The 21,345-nt window shown below is 33.9% G+C and overlaps 1 protein-coding gene across 7 annotated transcripts in view; it reads left to right on the top strand.

The window, feature by feature from the left end:
• PCLO (piccolo presynaptic cytomatrix protein) overlaps positions 1-21,345 on the top strand; it is a 377,354-nt gene that overhangs the window by 275,671 nt on the left and 80,338 nt on the right. For 4 of the 7 annotated variants that reach the window (XM_070507399.1, XM_014843189.3, XM_070507394.1 and 1 more), the window contains exons 11-16: positions 1,736-1,844; positions 2,384-2,451; positions 3,695-3,909; positions 12,243-12,293; positions 15,488-15,612; positions 18,097-18,123. In XM_070507399.1, coding sequence (XP_070363500.1) covers positions 1,736-1,844; positions 2,384-2,451; positions 3,695-3,909; positions 12,243-12,293; positions 15,488-15,612; positions 18,097-18,123 — 595 coding nt within the window. Of the gene's footprint in view, positions 1-373; positions 417-1,735; positions 1,845-2,383; positions 2,452-3,694; positions 3,910-12,242; positions 12,294-15,487; positions 15,613-18,096; positions 18,124-21,345 lie in introns of those variants that run through there. The other 3 variants (XM_070507408.1, XR_011502753.1, XM_070507425.1) reach the window with 3 other exon arrangements.

Raw genomic sequence — 21,345 nt, 5'->3', positions numbered from 1 at the left:
TTCTAAATGATTTTCACTTTTTTATGACTAGAAGCATTTTTCATTTCACTGGATAATTATGTTTTGTAAATTTGCCCCTTTATTTTGAGATGTAAAAAATGAGCAGGTAAATTCAAAAGAAAAAGCATGAAGATTATGCAGCTATTTCTTTTCATAAAATATGCTTCTGCAGAAAAGTGACAATGCAATTTCTGAACTATAACACCATTAATTTGTTTCAATTCAAAATCATCCGTTCATAAATGTACTCTTTCTCCTGACTAAAGAAAAGTGTGTTTTTCAGTGTGCTTTTCCTCCTTCAGTGTGATAAATTTTCCTTTAGTGGTATTATCACTGTCTTTTATGTAATTTTCTCATTTTATGTGTACAACAGCCTGGGATTGTTGAAATAAACCTAAGGCCCATCTGAAGATAAAGTTTTCTTGGAGTAAGTTATAGAAAAGTCATTGTGTGTTTGTGTTATTGTGGGCATTTTTATGGACTTCTTTTTGCCATTTCACTGTAATAAAAGCATTTCCCTTACTTGTTTGCAACTGGAAATATGCTTTCCAATGTGTATTAAAAATCATTAAAACTTTTAAAGACTCAGTCATGCCATTTTAGAATTTCCCACAGGGCCAATGGTGAGCAATAGGGAATTTCACATGGGGATCTGTGAAGCTCATTGAACATCTAATTGTTCAACAGACATTTCTTTTTATTTAAATTATAGCTTTAGTTATGGCATACAGATTTTTTTTTTCGGGTAAAGCTGGTAGCATTCACAAATATTTGGGCACTATAACTTTGGATAGTTGTATCCAATTTATATTCAGCTCACATAGCCACATATTAGAACTATGTGATTCCTGCCAAATATGCACCCCTAAATTATTTTGACAGCTCATATAAAATGGACAAAAGAAACTAAATGTAAAATGTGGAAATATTAATTATAACTGCTTTTTTTGTATGAAAATTATCTTTCTAGATGGAGAAGAAGCATGAAATGCCCTGTAACCAATCCAGCAATACAATTTACAGGACCCAGTGCAAAATGAAAATGTAGGGCTCTTTGTTCAAATATTATTTTGAATTTTAAGATAACAGCAAAGCATTAAACCAAGCATGGGGACCTTCTGAGCTACTGCAGGCCACCTGCCCATGAAGCTGCCCTCCCTGTGACATTCCTGCTTCTTCCATTCAGGAATGTCTTCCATGCAGTGAAGAAAAAGAAACAAAGTAGAAATCTGTTTTATCTGAGCAAAGTTCAAGCTCTAACAATTTCTTAAGGGGAGCTTCACAGCAAAATCCTAATGACTTTTTTCTACTACTCCCATTCCTCAATAGAACATGGAAGTTTGCACTCTTCTAGTTGCTTGTCCCCATGGAAAAATTATGTTGGTGGTTGTAATTATTATTTTTTTCTACACAAAATTGGTCTAAGGAATATATATTCAATAATGTTTTCTTTATAGCAGTATGAACAGAATACATGTGTTTGATAATGTTTAATAGATTTTCAAAAGCAACAATTTGCATGTTGTATTAGATATATTTTGTGTGTTCAGGTAAGTTGATGCGATCAAGTTACGTATAGTTTTGGTATGAATGCTCCAGAGAACTTTGAACTGGTGTTCTTTGACACGGTGCGCTGAGTTGGTTTTTAAATGCAAAGCAATGTCTTCTATGCCCTGTGGACCCAGACTAGAAATAGCACACATGTTTTATTTTATAATTGAATTTGTCTTTTCAGGGATGCAAGTATTGGAATGGAATGGAATTCCTTTAACTTCTAAAACATATGAAGAAGTGCAGAGTATCATTAGTCAGCAAAGTGGGGAAGCAGAGATATGTGTAAGACTGTGAGTTTTTCCCCATCTTTTTGTTTCCATTTTTTGGCTATTCATGGCTCTTTTAATTTAAAAGTGTTAAGGTGGAACCTTTGCCAGTCAGCAAAATTTTCTGTAATTAGACAATAAAGTGAATACAAGTTTTATAGATTTCTTGTTCAGAATCTAAGTTTAAAGCATAGAAAGAATTCAGCTAATTTTGTTTCTGATTGTGTCAATAGCTCTCCCCTTTCATGTTTTATTGAAACATGCTTCATTTAGATGAAAGCCTAAACCCGTTTAGATTTCATGGATGTGTATAGTGTTTCAAATGAATTTACATTTAATCCATAAAGATTTCACCTTAAATGATCATTTTTATCAGCTGACTTTTAACAGCACTGCAAATATATATTTGGTTAGAAGGGTGAGCATGCTTTGAAATTGCTTTCTATCATTAACCACTTATCATTTTCCTACTGAAAAAAAAAATTCAGGGTAGTTGGAAAAAACGGGCCTTTTGTCTCAGGCTTCCTCAATTTCTTTCTCAATTTTTTTGTTTTAATTTTTAGGGACCTCAATATGCTATCAGATTCTGAAAATCCCCAGCACCTGGAACTTCATGAAGCACCAAAAGCCGGTAGGTGAAAGCAATCTGCTTTCAACTGCAGGTAAAGAAGTACAGGTGGTTGTAGAGGCAGATGGAGCCGCAGATGAAGATAGACATAAACAACAATACAGGCAAAAATAAAGTCATAGATACATAGATGTTCACATATTTATGTATTTGAAAACAACGTCAAAAGCATTGTAGGGCCCAACCCCTTGGTCTAGTGGTTAAGTTTGGCACACTTCACTTTGGCGACCCAGGTTTGCAGGTGCAGATCCCGGGCGCAGACCTACACCACTCCTCAGCCATGCTATGGCAGCGACCCACATGTAAAGTGGAGGAAGACTGACACAGATGTTAGCTCAGGACTAATCTTCTTCAGCTAAAAAAAGCACTGTTGCTACATTTTTAGAATTCTAGGGAAACATATTTGCATGATAGACCCATTAAAGAAATTCATATGAAGTTCATTCTGTGTCAGTTCACATTTTTAATTCTTTAAAATTAAATTCATTCCATCACAGTAATCCAGGAGCCATTTGTTTTTGGTTTATATAGTTCTTAGATAATACTTGATTCTTTTTATCATAACTGGGTTTGAAACACTTATTCCTGAACCTTTTGATTGCCTTTTTATAATAAATAAAAATCAACATGTAATTTCATAATATACGATGAAACATATTTAACTCTTTGTTAGATAACAAATATAGTCTACAAATTTAGATCAATTATAAGATTAAAAATATCACTCATTCCTTTGTTTAACACATATTTATTTAGCACTTCCTATGTTACAGGCCAGCACTGAGTCTGGGTTACTACACCAAACAGAACAGACCAAGGCCTGTAGAATTTTCATACAACTATAAATGTAAACGTTCTCTTTGAAGTTTCCCCCTTAGAGAAAGGGACATGTAAGATTTAGAGAGGGAAAAATAGCCAATCATACAAGTTAAGTCCCTGTGAATAAAATAGAATATTTTATCATTCATACATACAGTTCTGTATATAAAACATTAAAAACATTTTTCCTAAGATGCAATGGGAACCTCAATTTCCCTCTGTAATTCAGCAGTCTTTCACTCTTCTCTGAGCCTTCTAGACTTTAGATAAAGATACATAAAGGTACAATTGTGTTTGTTTATTTTAAAAAATTTAGCCTGTTTTATAAGTAATATTTTGACTTTGTCATCTAGATCTCAAATAAGTCCCATTGTATTAAGTACCTATTAAGCTGGGAAATATGTAAAGCCATTTCATTTTGTTATAGTGGATAAAGCGAAATCCCCAGGGGTTGATCCTAAGCAGTTGGCAGCAGAGCTCCAGAAGGTTTCACTACAACAGTCACCACTGGTTCTGTCTTCCGTCGTTGAAAAAGGATCTCACGCTCATTCAGGTCCTACATCAGCAGGATCCAGTTCCGTTCCCAGCCCTGGGCAACCAGGGTCACCTTCAGTGAGCAAAAAGAAACATGGCAGCAGCAAGGTGAGAAGCGTTCAATGTGACCTCTAGTTACTTATTTTCTAGCTCCTTATTCAGTCTAGGAGATAGGAAATACAGTATCATTTTCTAAGTGTTTATTTTTGTGGTTTCTCATTTCCTAATGATCTATTGAAACAAAAACATTTTTCCATTTCCAAGTATGTAACGGGTCAAGATGTACCATGATGATGTGTTTCTACATTTCTTAAAATATTTTAGTAGTTATTATTATGAAGAACTTGAAAAATTGTTTGATGCTTCATATCTCCTGCTTCTTTTTCTTTGCTGCTGTTGCATAAATCTGAGCCTCTTTTGTGTATTGAATATTAGTTTTGCATCTTTTTGGAAACATGAGATATATATTAAATTAGATTTTCCAACTTAAATAAAAAGTAAAAGAGACACAAAGATAAGGAGAATTTAGGACAATAAGAAACAAAGAAAAACAATAACATTCTTGCCATTTTGAATTTTATCCCTAATTCCATACTAATAAATTTTTCTTGAAGCAAATCTTCATTTGAAACCAGTGTTTCCAAAAGTATTATTTCAAAGTTGCTGAGGAATCAAAAGAGAACATAGAATTAATTTTTAACCTAATAAGAGCAGATGAAAATAGAGACAATGTGTAATATTTCTCTCATAGATTTGATTCTTAATAGAGAAACTCTCCTCATGGTTGATAAATACATTGGAAAAAGTATTCTTTTGTTTAATGTGAATAAAGGTTTTTCTTTATATGTTGAGACATACAGGAGGGATAGGCTATCCATGAGTAAAGTGGACTTCAGAAAACAAAATGTGTTTTCCTTAGTATAAAAACATAGCAGATGTCACCAAAAATCCCTTTTATTCAGAAGCAAACAACAAAGGTAGGATGATTTTGATCACTGCATCATAAAATGACTTGTTCCAAAATAAATATAGCAAAGCTTCACTAAGAATAATTTCGAGGATAGTTACACTAAATTTCACAATAAATTTTTACACAGCTATATTTTACCACATGCAAGTATGTGTTAATTTTGAAGAATTATCTCATGGACACTCTGTTTTAATAATTATTTTTAAATAATTTGTATATTAGTCAACTAAAATACAACATAATTAATACTGTTTTCTGTTTTTTAGATGTTTTCATGTTATATAAATATAATTTGAAAGCATTTGAAGATAATTTCATCTTAAATTTGGCAATTACTATCTCCCGTAATATTGTTTATTTTTTTCATGTTCTTACATTTTTCCTATATTCACTAGTTGTTTAACCACTGCTTGTTAGGTACTATGATAAAGGGTGGGGCACGAAATAAATCCAAGAGTCCTTAACCTGAAATACAAACCTAAAAGATTTTGGATTTTAGAGATGTTTCTCATATTAGCTATAAAATGCAGGTTCTGAGTTTCCTTTTATTTCATTCTTAATCTCTCTTTTTAGTTAATCTCAGCCACTATGTGCCTTCAAACATCATTAGTATGCTTACTATTTCCAATTTTATTTTTGGCTGAGACCTATCTCTTGAATTACGAACTAATATTTCTAGTTCCTTTCTCAACATCTCCACCTAGGAGACCTAAATACGTGACAGGTCTGCTAGCAAAGTTTCCAAACCAAGCACATTATAGTTCTACAAATCTATCATCCTGATATTTATTATTTGAGCAATTGACATCACCATCCTCCCAAGAAATTAAGCATAAACTTAGGAGAGAATACCATTGCCTCTTCTTTCCTCTTCACTCACATTGCCTAATCAGTCACTGAATCTTAATCCTGCGAGTTCTAATTTTCTAATAATTCTCTGGTAATTTTCTGTTTTCTCCGAACTTGCCATTTCCTTTAGCAAAGCATTATTTTTTTGCCAACGTTATTGTACCCACTACTGGTAACTCCACTCACCAATCTCTCCTTTTTCTTCTTAAACTGCCCTCCAACTATCTAATCTGTGGCACAATGATCTGATTGGGTCATTATCCTGTTTATAAGATATTCCTGCTACTTGGAATGTCTGCTGCACCACCTCTGCCTATGACCTTATCCTGCTCATTCTAAAAGGGCCTGATCAAAGGTTTTCCTTGAGAGATTATCACAGTAAGCATAATGTTGTCAGATCTTTACAAGTAGCCTTGCTAGTAAGTACTCTACTTATTAGGGTTTCCAACTCATTCCTACTTTCCCAGACATTTTTGGATGCCACCTTAATGTCAAGGGTCATACTTGGTACCCAAGATGCAAAGATGGATAAAATTTCTTCCCTGCATACCAGGTAGACCAGTGATTCTAAAGCATGCTTCCAGTCCAACAGCATGAGCATCATCTGGGAACTGGTTAAAAATGCAAATTATTGACCCCACTCTTGGCCTTCTGAACCAGAAACACCAGGATGGGGCCAGCAATTTGGGTTTTAATAAGTTCTCTGATTGTGTACGATGCCTCTTGAAGTTTGACTAGTGCTGACCTAATTAAAGATGAAGAATGGTATGTAAACAAATTCAATGAAGGTATAATGTTGGAAGTCATTAAGACATAGAGTGAGGGCACCCAAAAGAGTAGGGTTAGGAAACTGGTGTTTAGCTCACAAACTGATTTTGGTAGAGGCAAAAAAGGGACCAACATTCCAAGCAGAGAGTGCAGCATGAAAAAAATTTCAGAAACAAAAATTTCCATGCCTAGAACATAGGTATACAAAATATATAAGCATAGGAAATAAAGGAGAAGCCTGGATAGTTGTAAATTGGAGGACATTATATGCCATGCCTGGCTTTTACACTACCATCTGCAGAAAATGAAGAGCCAGTGAAAATCCTTAAGAAAAGATGAAATAAGAATAACAGGAAGCCTTCTTCCCTGAAGTCTTTCCATATTCTAATCCTTCCCTAAAGTCAAAACTTATCCTTCCTTCATCCCTTCCTCCAAAGTGCCAGCTGCTTTGTGTCTCTTAAGACGGTTGATGTCTTGATTGTAGTTACCAGTTTGCTTGTTTTATTCTCCCAACTGGGCTTCAAGCTCCTTAAGAACCAAGAGCCATTTCTTATTTTCTCTATTGCCCCCTAAGTACATAGTAGAGTGGCTTGCACAGAACAGTAACAACAAATAAATACTGTGAACTAAAACATCAGTGGGTACTTGTGAGTCTGTGTAATATTGTCATATACAAATTTGATTTTTTTTATCATGTGTTAACTTTTTTGGCAATGATTAGAAGAAGAAACAGGTATTATGGTACATATATCAAGTAAATGATATTGACAGGTTTTATGATACGTAATAATTCTTTTCTATGCCAAGAATGTGGCTTATGTAGTTTTCACAGCATTTTTGCTGTAATAAAAAGTTATAAAGTTGCACTTGAAATGTGGCAGTCTTAATTGAGATATGATGTATGTGTGAATTACCTGTGAAATTTGAAGACCTAGTATGAAAAAAGAATGTAAAATATCTCATTACAATTTTTATATTGATTTCATGGTGAAATGATAATATTTGAACAAATTGGGTTAAATAAAATATATCATTAAAAATTAATTTCACGAGGGGCCAGCCCCGTAGCCCAGTGGTTACGTTCACATGCTGTGCTTCGGTGGCCCAGGGTTTCGCTGGTTCAGATCCTGGGTGCAGACCTAACACGACTCATCAAGCCATGCTGAGGCAGCGTCCCACATGCCACACCTAGAAGAACACAAACTAAAATATACAGCTATGTACTGGGGGGCTTTGGGGAGAAGAAGGAAAAATAAAAATAAATAAATAAATAAATAAATAAATAAAAATCTTTAAATAAAAAATTAATTTCACCAGATAATTTTTTTTTTCAAAGATTTTATTATTTCCTTTTTCTCCCCAACACCCCTGCTACATAGTTGTATATACTTCGTTGTGGATTCTTCTAGTTGTGGTAGGTGGGACGCTGCCTCAGCGTGGTTTGATGAGCAGTGCCATGTCCGCGCCCAGGATTCGAACCAGCGAAACACTGGGCCACCTGCAGCGGAGCGCACGAACTTAACCACTCGGCCACGGGGCCAGCCCCTCACCAGATAATTTTTACCTTTTTTGGTGGGGTAAGCAATATTAGCCCTGAGCTAACATCCACTGCCAATCCTCCTCTTTTTGCTGAGGAAGATTGGCCCTAAGCTAACATCCATGCTCATCTTCCTCTACTTTGTATCTGGGACACCTGACACAGTATGGCTTGATGAGTGGTGCTTAGGTCCACGCCCAGGATCCAAACTGGCGAATCCCAGGCCACTGAAGCAGAGCATGAAAACTTAACTGCTTAACCAGGCCAGCCCCTAATTTTTACATTTTTAATGTGACTACTAGAATATTTAAAATTACCTGTCTGGCTCACATATTCTACTGGACAGTGATGGTATAGAGATTACTTAATTCTTATTAGTAGTAATAACAATAACGGAATCTGATTATTTTTCAGATGTACATGTGTATAATATCGTATGTACATTACTAATTGAAATGTATAGTCACTAAATGCTAACACTCTTGAAGAAAGGGACCACTACCTATTCATCGTTTGAGGGTTTTATCTTCAACATTCAGTTAGCACAGAGTTTCTCGAAATATTTTTGCTGAATGAATGACTGAATAAATAGATTTAATATATTTCTTGACTCATCAACATGTAGTATGCATAAAAGGCAATACTTTCTTTTATTTGTTCTCCAAATCCTACAATGTTAAAAAATTTATATTGAGAGATTATAGAAACATCAAGTGATGGTCTGAAGCTTATATATCACTGAGTCAGGTAATATAATATGTCCAAATATATCATATATTCTTTGGATAATTTAGAGAATTATGGTTTTAACTACTTTGTGTTTTCCTTAAGTGTGAGACTAATTAAATATTAAATTACAAAACATTAATGTAACAATGTATTAAAACTAAAATATTTAAATCATAGTTAGCATAATTATTCATTTAGATATTTAGAACACCATCTATTAAACATTATAAATTGTTATTCATAAGTAATTATTAATCTATTAATAATACTCTAAATGATTGCTTCTGAGTAAATACTGGTAAAATATGAATCTAAATTATTTAAATACATTTTTAAATTGTATAAGACTATTTTGAATTATTTTGCTTAAACTAATCCAATATGAATTTTTGTCTTCCAAATTTTTAGTTTACTCCTTCAAGTTGTTTTGTCTCTGAAATTCTAGCCAAACTTTCTTCATTTTTATCTTTGAGGTCTAAATAATTTCTTCCAAGTCTTGGTGTAAATAAATAATTTAACTAAAGTGCTTATTAGTTTTAAATGTTCTTATGAAATCGGTCCTTGGTTTCCCAAACTTTGCTGGTCATGGCACCCTTAATGTCTCAGTAATTTTTTCATGGCACACTTATGCTCAAAGAAATACCTGAAGAGTTTTATTTGTTAAGTAGTTAGGTACAAACAATTTAATTACTATTTATGTCCGAACATCTTAGTAACCACTGGAAAAAATAGTACACATAAAATGTATTTGCTTCATTGTCAGCAACTAAAATTACGTGTCAATGGGATATGTGTACCTGCTAGGTGTTGCACAACTCCTCAAGGCATGCAATCAGATTGGGCACTAACACTCTTGTTTCCCGTTCCACGCTGATCTTACTGATTTTCTTGCAGTACATTTTTTATCACTGCAGTCATCAAAAACCAGCCTCACAAAGATATGACATCATTGAAAGGAAAGTAGTTGGCTCTAATCTTGAAATGTAACTACCTAGAGCTGGTAGTTTGCCTGGGGTCCAACAGATATTGCTCCTTTTCCTTCTATAATTGAAAATATCCCTCTGTGCTCTTATGAGTTCACTGCCACACTCCAGAACAATTAAAAATGATCCATAATCAAAGATCTAAAGATTAGGCCTGAAGCAATCAGTCTTCTAGAAGAGAATATCCGGAGGACACTCTTTGACATCAGCTTCAAAAGAATCTTTTCGGACAACATAAACCCTCACATGAGGGAAACAATAGATAGTATAAACAAATGGGACTTCATCAGACTAAAGAGCTTCTTCAAGGCAAGGGAAAACAGGATTGAAATAAAAAAACAGCCCAGTAATTGGGAAAAAATATTTACAAGTTATTTATCCGACAAAGCGTTAATCTCCATAAGATACAAAGAACTCACACAACCCAACAATAAAAAATCAAACAACCCAATTACAAAATGGGCAGGGGACATGAACAGACATTTCTCCAAAGAAGATATACGGATAGCCAATAGACACATGAAAAGATGCTCATCATCACTAATCATCAGGGAAATGCAAATCAAAACTATACTAAGATATCACCTTACACCTGTTAGAATGGCAAAAATATCCAAAACCAAGAGTGACAAATGTTGGAGAGGCTGTGGAGAAAAGGGAACCCTCATACACTGTTGGTGGGAATGCAAACTGGTGCAGCCACTATGGAAAACAGTATGGAGATTCCTCAAAAAGTCAAGAATAGAAATACCTTATGACCCAGCCATCCCACTACTGGGTATCTATCCTAAGAACCTGAAATCAGCAATTCCAAAAGTCCCATGCACCCCTATGTTCATCGCAGCATTATTCACAATAGCCAAGTCACGGAACCAACCTAAGTGCCCAGCAACTGATGATTGGATAAAGAAGATGTGGTATATATATACAATGGAATACTACTCAGACATAAAAAAGGACAAAGCCGTCCCATTCACAACAACATGGATAGACCTTGTGGGTATTATGTTGAGTGAAATAAGCCAGACAGAGAAAGTCGTACTCTGTATGACTCCACTCATAGGTGGTAGTTAACATATGGAGAAAGAGAACTGATCAGTGGTTACCAGGGGAAAGGGGGGTAGGGCGAGGGCACTAGGGGTGAAGTGGTGTACCTACAACATGACTAATAATGATGTACAACTGTAATTTCACAAGGTTGTTAACTATCATAACCTTAATAAAAAAAAAATGATCCATAAGTTTGTTCTCTTTGTTAAATCTAGTTATGTTTGCATGATCATATGTCAAATGAGCTACAACTGTCAAAAATAAATGAAAACAAAATGTTTCCAATATTCACTCTGCTTTTCTTTCTGTCTTCTTTTTGACTTTTTATCTCAATTATTCTTTATCTTTCCTCATTGAGATGCAAGGATATCTGGTTTCAGGAACTTCTTTTTCTAAATTCAGTTTGCTTTTCTTGAAATTTAAATAGTAAAATAATTATTAAGTAAATATAATTGTTCAATACCCAATAGTTTGTCCTTTGCAAACAGAGCACATTTTAAGTATTAATAAATGGCCATTCTTATAAATGAGCTGAACAAATAAAGGATATATAGCTTAAAAAATTTAACTCCTATCTCATAACTTTACCAATGATTACATTATTTTTATTCCTAAGTTATTTCACAGAACAAGATCTGGAATATAGCTGTCTTCCTTTGATAGCTCTCATTTCTGGGATAAAAATATAAAGGAACAGGTAGCAGAGCAAGGATATCCATCTAAATATTATGGATCTTTTCTTTCCAGTTATTAAAACAAGGCCAATATTATGTACATGTAGGGAGACAGGGCCTTATTTGTAGGGGAGCAAGCTGTCCTCCATTTTAGGAAATATCTCCCTATATTAATGCCACTTTGCCTGAAATTCTGTTATAGCTCTGGGGTCAGGGACATCATCTCTCTTTTGTACAAATAATACATTGAAATGTAACAGGTCAACAGTCAGTCATTTATTCAGCAATATGAATCAGTCTACCAGATCACGTTCCTAACTCTTTTTAAGGCTTTACTGACAAAAGGGACTTATGAAGGAAATGAGAACTTATATAGAATGGGATAGAATTCTAACTAAGGAGTGTGAAATATTAGAAAGCGATTGCTTAGGTGCTTCACTCTCGAAGGGAGCAGGGAGAGGCTGAGCACCTACAAAGTAGTACAAGGGGAGACTTTTATCGGCGCTCCTAGGCGGTCGTTATCTAAAACAATGTCTGTTTCAATCCTCTATAGATCTTTAAAACCTGCAAATGCTTAAACTGAGTACTTTATACCAACCATGCTAGTTTTCTTAAGTAATTGAAAATACATTCCTGCAGGGATAAAAGTATAGCTTCAGAACAGGCTTAACAAAATCAAAAATAGATTTATGTATCTATAAAATTAAACATGTATTGAGAAGTGTAAGTAGACACCATATTCTAAAGCAGACAAATGGATGAAATATATTTTCCAGGCAATGTATTCCAACCAATTAGAATTTAGTTTCAGAAGGAGGTGGAAGTGGTAAATTCTATAAAGGGTTTATCCATTAATGTAATATATGTTTTTACTTTTGCAGCCTACTGATGCAACAAAGGTTGTCTCTCATCCAATTACAGGGGAAATTCAGGTATGAAAATGTTTTAAAAATCATCATTATACCATCCTTTTTGGCTGTCTTTTTCACTGGTCCATTGAAATTGTAAACACTCTTAGAAATTTTCCTGTTGTATAACACATACAGACCTGTAACAAAAGAAACAATTTTATAGAATAGTGATTGAATACAAATATATGTTTTGAAATCTAATTATATCTATGGAATTCTATACTTTGAAGTCTGCCTGATACCTTAGCAGTATCAATACATTTTATCCCTCAGTTACTTTATACTGTTGAAAATGTTTCAAACATGACAGATTCTCCTGGAAATTTAAGGATTCCTCTTTAAGAGTTTCATAAGTCTAATGCTATCCTTTTTTCTTCCTCCTATCAACAATTGTTAAATAATTGCTGAACAATTCTTCTAGAGCACCATTTTTCATACTGAGGCTCATAACCAATTTTTAATTTATAAAGTCACTTTAGAGGATTTTGACTAGGACAACAGAAGAAAAATGGCATAAATCACTATCTTTTTTAGTTCTATGTGTGCATGTGTTTCTGTATTTATGTATTGTATCATAACATATATTTCTTACTATGGGTCATAGTCAAAAATATTAGAAAAACAGTGCTTTAGATGATACCAAAAAGTAATTTAGGGTAGATAAGAAATGTCATTTAGAAAGAATCGATGCAATATAAAATAATAAAGATAGTAAATTTCAGATAAAGGAAAGAGAACAGTAGGTCTTAGCTGTGTCTCCAACAAGTTCTAGAGGAAATTTTCATGACTTGTCTCTACAGGAAGATTTCACTGCAGCCAGCTGAGCTCCTAATGTCGTTAGTCTCCGGCAGCAGAACATTTCCTTGCACCATTTCTTCTTCCAGGAACACACTCCTCCTTTCTCTCTGCTTATCCTCAAGTTAGTTCAAACCTCTGTTGTCCTTTGGGAAGTCTCCAACATGTTCTAGAGGAAATTTTCATGAAAGACTTCTGGCTGCAGTGAAATGTTCCTGTAGAGATAAGTTGAGACTGAATTAAAAAGAACCTTGAACACAGTCCAAGGGGTGTTAGCCGCTACATAATAGGGTGATCAGTAAATATTTTGGAGAAAGGCAGAGCCTAACTGAAAGGAATATGTAATAAAAATTCATACAGCAGTGGCCTACAAAAAATACCATAAAGGGGAAGACACAAAGACAAAGAAATCGGTTAAGTGGTTATCTAGGCACACGCTAATTAAAGCAAGAGTGGAATATGAGAGTGGAAATAGAGAAAAAGTGCATAATATGGGCACCTTACTAAGAAGGATCCAGAAGGATGGAGCCCGATTACCTATGTATTCTAGACCTTCCTGTCTCACTGCTATTTCCCACTTCTTGAAAGCCAGACCTCATCTTCCTTCATTTCACAAGCAGCAAAGAAAATGCTGGATTTTTCTGATTCATAGTATCTCTTTCTCTCTCTCTCCCATTTTTTTTTAAACTTCTTTGCTGTGTTTCTTTTTGGTTTGTTTTTGTTTTTTTTATTCTTATTTTATTTTCCTTTCCTTTGAGTAGTAATATTTAATCCTGTAGTGAAAATTTACTCTAACAATATTCCTTCTTGAGTCTTAGGATTTTTGGGAGAAGGGAGGGGATATTTTCTTATGACAATGATTTCCATGTTATTTTTCTTTTAGCAAAACCTTATTCTAAGTGAAAATGTATGTAGACACCCAGACAATAAATCTGTCACTACTGGAGTAGCTCTGGTTGAGAATGCTGGGGGCATCTCATTCTCTCTCAGAAGTAACCTCTGAGCAACTCTAAGTATTCTCTAAGGCCCTGCAGAGTACATTTTGAAAAATATTCTCTTAGGGTAGCCTGCAAATTTTCTTTTCAATAAGAAATGATTTCGGTGCCTCATCAGTTAAAAGTGGACTTTTAGACTGGCAGAGAAAGGAGAAAATAGGGAAAAATTTCTCCTTAAATATTTGGAAGCTGTTCTAAGTCTCAGTGAAATTAACTGCAGAATAATTCTACATTTTAATACCCCATTGTAGCCCACAGTTACTGCAGTTCTAAACTTCCCGTCCCTCCTCTTCTTTCGCGACGCTTTGTTTTATGTTTCACATTGCTTTCATGATGGTCAGAGAGACTCTGGGCTTTTCTGTATGGAGAAAAGGGATTGAAGATTCCTCTTCTGCCAGAAAACATAAGCAGATCAAAATTATGCTAAAGTTAGGAATTATTGTAATTATCAAATTTTTATGAAATTTGACTCATCTGAATTATGCCATTTTCAACATAAATATAGCATATCTGTTTTGTATAATTATAAAAAATTTGCTAGTATTTTTATTTATGAATTTTCCCCTTTGAAATATAGATCCTTTCCTTTCTGTTATTTGATAAACAAAAACAGCATCAAGCAGAATTAAGGCTTATTCTAATAATACAAAAAGAATCTTTCAATTTTGCAGGAGAAAAATTAGTTAACTCAATTATGCAGGCTTCTCAAATATTTATTTGAACTGTAAATATTTTCCTATTCAATGACAATTGTGCAATGGCCGTTAAATATCTATGAGGCAATGCCTCTTCTTTCCTCTTCAGCTTCTAAGATTAAAGAGCGGGATTTCATTATCCTAATCTCTCTCTCTTAGAAAACCAGGCACAGAAAGAAAAGCTATGATTTTAACATCAGATAATATAATATAGGAAGAGATAAAATCTACACATTCTTAAATATTCTTTTATTTCAGTACTGACAACTTTATCTTTAAATAATGATTTCACCCACTGTTAATTATTTGATGAAGTGCAAATGACATTTTCTAATAAATTTATCAATTAGTTCATTTATTTTCAAAATCCTGGTAATCATATTCATGAACATTAACAACATTTACTATTTTCCTAAGAGTGGAAATTTAGTTTAAAAATGCAACTAGCATGCACTGTATGATTTTCCTTATAAATGAATTTTAGACAGGCCAGGACTTTCACCATGGAAAGAATGAACAGCGCATTTGCTGGTGATTAACATGTGCCTGGGAGCTTCCAATTAAATTAGACAATAACTGGTCTGTTCAGTTTCAAATAAAATGAAAATGAAGGTTAATGCTTCTTGTGAGAATTTAAAAAAAATAATAGTAAAATATTGAATGATAACGTATTACACGTTTTCTAAAACAAAAACATAATGTTCATGGAATATTTTGCTGTTCCTTTAAGCTTCAAATCAACTATGATCTTGGAAATCTCATAATACATATTCTCCAAGCAAGAAACCTTGTCCCTCGAGACAACAATGGTTATTCTGACCCCTTTGTTAAAGTGTACCTTCTTCCAGGGCGAGGGTAAGTAAAGAAGCAATGTCTTCCAAGAATTGCATTTCATGGTTTAAAAAATAGTGATAGTGTCTTCTAGTGTCTAATTTCAGAGTTTAATATCTTTTCCTTAGTTTTATCCGCATGTCATATTTATTTACTTAAAACTAGTGAATAAGGTGGAATTAAAAATTTATTATTAAGCCTTAAAGCATTCTAGGAGAGCCCTGATTATAGTAAAACCTGCCTCAATGAGAACACATCAGTGTTTCGATTCAGGAAACCACTCCTGCTATGACCAATCAGATTGCCTGTGAAATCACTTAAGGAATTATTTGTGGCAGATTTAAAGAATTAGCTTACATTCCTAAATTTATTTGCAAAGCCAACGTTCAAGGACTCGTAAGTTACTGTTTTATTTTATATTACCCAATATGTTAAATGTTCATTAAGTGACTGTTGATGTATCCTTATTTATATGCATATTTTCAAATCAACGTTTTAAAATTATAAAATAAGAAAAACAAGAGTAATATTTGAAATGGTGACTTTGGTAAATAAATGAAAAATACCTTTTGAATCTCTTGTGTGATATGTAAACTGTTCATATAAAGCAAGTATTCCTTGGAGATGTTTAATTTTCACATAATAAATGCAAATTGAAATGTTCTGGTATATAAATCAGTACTCAAGGATGGTTTCAAAACAGCGATAACAGTATGCCTTATCTGAAAATTTATATTAGCCAAATTAGCATGATGGAACCATAAGTAATCAACAATTGGAGGTATAATGAAATGAATTGGGGTAATTTGAAGACTACTTTTATTTTTGTTCATTTTTCACTTAAGGACTGACATTTGAATATTACTTTTTACTTGGAAACTTTCAATTATCGTACATAAGCAGAAGGAATAGTTTAATGTCCCACCATGTACCCATTACTCAGCTTCAATAAATATCACTTCCTAGCCACTCATGTTTCATTTTTACCTTCATACACTCCCTCCATACAGATTATTTTAAAGTAGATCTCAACTATTGTAACTTTTTTCTGCAAATATTTACTATATATTTCTAAAAGATAGCTCATTTTAAAAATAATCATGAAACCACATATAATTATAATAATTTAAAATTTTTTAAATAATTCCTAATTTCTCCAATTGCCTCATAATATTTTCCTAGTGCTTTAATGACCTAACTGTTACTTATAGAAGATTCTACCCATCAATAGCAGAACACGTATTCTTTTCAAGTGCACATGGAACATTCACCAAGATAAACTATGTTCTGGGCTATAAAACAAACCTAAGCAAATTTAAAAGCATTGAAATCATACAAAACATGTTCTATGACTGTAGTTGCTTGGTTTGAATGGGATCCAAATTAGAGTTACACATTGCCTTTGAATCTGCTGTTTACTAATTATATCACCACAGGCAGATCACCAATTCTGTGAGATTCAGGTTCCTTGTCAGCATTGAGAGAGCCAAGGTAGGCAGAGCCATAATTTTTAGTTTGTCAGGAGAATAAAATTAGGTCATACTCAGAAAATAATTTGAAAATTCCCAGGTGCTATATCAAATTCAGTATACAGCCTTTAATTTCATCTTACCCCATAATTTTATTTAGAAACTTAGAATTGCTGATATTGTTGCTCTAGTCATGATCCATTGAATTTAATTTATAGAGATTACCAACTAGCCATATAGCACAGGCAAGGGGAGTTTTTATTTTATATTAATTAAGCTGTATCTTTATGTAGTAGTTATAACTGTAATTTGGCTACATTTTTTAAATGAGTATAACAACAACAAACTGATCACTTCATTCTGCCTTTGATTTGAGTCCTGAGACCTTCAGTGTTCTTTGATGACAGTAGTATGGGATGAGAGGAAATCACTGGCAAGGGTATATCTCTAATTAACATCTGCTAATGAATGAAAGTAAAGCACTGTTTTTTATTTTCTATCTTCTCTGATAATGTCCTGGAGTATCACCTTTTATACTATATGAGGTGCCTATCTTTTATCTACTACAGGATCTAGTTCAATTAGACTGTTGCAGCTTGAACAACCAGAAAGGGCAGGCAGATAACATGAATATCTTAGTCCATTCCGGGAAACCATAGAGAAGGGTGGGAACCATAGTGAAATAAAGGGTGAGTTTCCCACCTAAAGCCATCCTCATACAATTTGTCAGACAGAACATTCCTGCTCTGTGGGATTTGGCCCAAAGGCAGCTAATATGCTGCTCCTATTCAATTCCTAGCCCTTTCATTAAATTACTCCTAATCAGCACAGTGACCAAGGCCTTGGGATTTCTTACACTTCTGAGGTATTATTTTCACTTTGGTTCTAAGATTATTTTCTGTCTCATGTCATGTCATGGTATAGCTCCTCTAATTATTATTCTCATATTTTCTTCCCTTTTTCTGTTCCTAACTTTTTTCTTCCTGTCTTTCCTGTTTTCCTGTTGTATCCTTCACTCTTGCTCTTGGAATCAATGCAGTCAAGTCATGGTTGTCCAGAATGCAAGGTAGAGTTGGTTCTCTTTCAGTGTCAAGCTATGCTGTAATGTCTAGCATTATAAGTTTTGCCTTTTGTGTACATACACCTGCAGTTCAACTTGGGCTATAATTTTTATTTTTCTACATGTTGGTATCTATTGAATGAGGCTAAGAGCAAATGGTTATGACCACAACATTACTAAATAGGTTTATCAGATATGTTCAATAGAACATAGAAAAGTAGAAAATATTAAAAACATAGAAAAATATGAATAAGGAAATATCACCCTGAAATTAGATATAACTAAAGTTTTCATTTATAATTTGTCCACTAAAATTCATTTAGCTTCTCATATGGTATTCATGGCTTGAGTTCTCCTGAGTCTCCTATTACAAATTTAAAAATCTAGACTCCCTTTTCAAAAGAATTAACCGATCTTCTGGATGTCAGTACTGGGTGTGTATCTCATCCTAAAGACAATAGTTGCCTGGTCTTTTTTCCTCACTTACACGACATATTGAAACATTTCCATGCCTTTATACAATCTGTCCCATAAAATTATTGCTATGCAATATAGGATGCCATAATCTGCCTGCTCTATTGTATTGGCAACAACATAAGAGCAAACTCCTCTGTTTGCCAGTTGTAGGAAACTGTTTTCTGATATAGACTATATTGTTGTTGCATCATTACCCTGTCAGCTAAGACTATCAATATATAGTCAAAAGCATTCTTTTGCACATCTCATTGCATTATAAATTAAATGTATGATTTAGTTGGGGAGGTGAATTGTGTACCATCTGTAGCAATGAGGGGATGAGAATTTTAATCCATCCCAGAATATTAATGGGGTAGGATTTGTTTTTGTCTGTGACATTAAAATTTGACAACTTTACTAATCCTGACAAGCCATTGCCCAAAAGAGGCTGTTTCTGATTTTTAGAGGCATAAAATTTAAATATTTCAAAGAATAGGATTTAGTCACCACAGTTTTTCTAGTGCTTAGAAACTTTTTGTTTCCTTGCCGCCACATAATTATGGCAAACAGTGAAATTTGACACTGCAAAAGGTTACTTGTTATGACTGGTTCTGTCCCCTCAGGATACCATCTGGGTCTCTCAGACTGATATGTGAAATTGGTTCTGTTTCAAAGAGACAGTGTCATTTTTAGAACAGACATTATCAATCACTTTATTCAGAACCTTCTATCTTCCATCCAGAGAAACAGGAGGAAAATTGTCAGAATGACAATGAGTGTCTATATTCAACTTAGAAGAGAGCATGTTTTGTAAATGTAAATAATGATTCAAATAGTCTGGGATGTGTTGGATTATAATTTAGAAGATCTAGAATACCTTTCTCATCATATCTTTCATCTGTAAGTCACTTTTATCATCTCTTTGAGGACTGTCAATGTGGAAGGAATTGTAATGACAAGGTACTGACATTGTAAGTTAGGCTGAGGAGGCCAATGAATGACATCCTTAAGAACTTGGGTTTGAATTTCAGCCCTGCCACTTAGAAGTTGTGAGGTTTTTCTAAAACAATGTCCTCTTCTGCTAAACTGAAATAATAATAGTCCCCCTACCTCTGGCTTTTTGTGAAACATATGGAGTAATGTATCAAAAGTAATAAGCACAATGTGTGGCATATAATAAGCTCTCAATAGATGACAGTTGCTATTATTTCTGTAATATGTGTAATAAACTTCATGTAGCCAATGGTCAGTTATCTCTGCAAACAAGAGATACAGAATGCATGGGCTACTCAATTATACCAAATTATTTAACAACAGCATATAGAAAACCAAACAGCTTTTCTTCAATAATAAAATGTAATGCATCTGTCATTCTTAAAATAAAAAAAATTTTTTTTAAATGTCCTGTTAAGGAGTATGAATTTCACTGGTCCAGTTTTCTTGTCTCCTTTCATTTCCTCTTCCCGCACTTTGATCAATATACTGATGAGCTTTGAAAGGCCTGTGTCAGCCAAAATGAGGTGAAAGAAAGATAAGGAAAGAGCCTGAAGAGTCCCTGAACTCAATACTTGCCCCTGGATGATTAAGAAATGGAAATGAGCATATCTCAAGGATCTTATTCTGGTTTTCTCTCATTACACTATTGGACAAAATGCAAATTTTTTCACAATGAGATTTTGCTATGATTGAAACTAATTTTAGCTCTCATGACACCTGGAAGCCCAATGCTTGGCTGGACTTTCTCTAAACACCCGTGTTCGCATGTCAAACTATTTCCTCCTGGACCTATGTAAAGCAGGGACAGGTGTTGTATGTATTTACAATTTGAAGGCCAAAACTTATTTTATTTCAATAGATTTTAGAGGAAAAAAGGAGTACAAGCATGTTTTAAGGATCCACCCAATAAACATTTCTTTAGCACAGTGCTAGGTGTAGGGGTTAGAGTTGACAACACAGGCATAGTCTGTGATCTTGGGAGCACAGAGGACAATAAAGTGACAGGCCATAAACACATTATTGCACAGAAAAACAGAGCTTATAAAATGGGATATGCTCTGCACAAATTAAGGGAAACACCTTCAAAGGAGTAATTTTGAAAAAAATTATATGCACATATATATTTCTTTATTGGACTCATTGTGTATATTTCCAATAAAGGAAAACAAAATAAAATAAAAGAAATGAAGACCTTCAGTGTTTTAGATAATTCTATGAAAGTTAAATACAAAGAAGCCATCATATTCCGTTCATCTTTCTCAATTTTTCTTTTGAAATTAAAAAGAGAAACTCTGAGAACTGTTTTTTCCTTCTCGTTTAGGGTAGAATAATTGAATTTTAAGTATCTTTTTTTCTGCCTGGCTTAAAATCATAGCTATTTATGCAAAAATGACTGGCCAATAATAAAAAATGAAAGAAAAAACTTCAAGGGGATGAAGTCTTAGATTTTTTTTGTAAGCGCCATTTCGCATCTTGATTAATTGACTTTTTATTTTCTCTTACTAAAAAACTTCTCTGATTATTAGAGATAGCCTAATTGCCCTAATATAATATCGTTATTGCAGTCTTTCCATGAAGGAATATAGTACGTTTCCTAGACAAGGAAGGAAAAAGAAAATGAGCTCCACTATTTTCTCAACCTGAATTTATGCTCACATTCAAGAATTCTGCTTCTTACCTGGCCATCTTCAACTTGTAATCCACAGATTTGTCATGGCTATGAGAATTGTGGAGAGTTTTCAATTGTGTAAAGTGGCAACACAGCCCATTGGGATC

The sequence above is a fragment of the Equus asinus genome, chromosome 1, assembly GCF_041296235.1.
Source record: "Equus asinus isolate D_3611 breed Donkey chromosome 1, EquAss-T2T_v2, whole genome shotgun sequence".
Taxonomy (NCBI): domain Eukaryota; kingdom Metazoa; phylum Chordata; class Mammalia; order Perissodactyla; family Equidae; genus Equus; species Equus asinus.
This window is presented reverse-complemented; position numbering and strand designations above follow the sequence as displayed.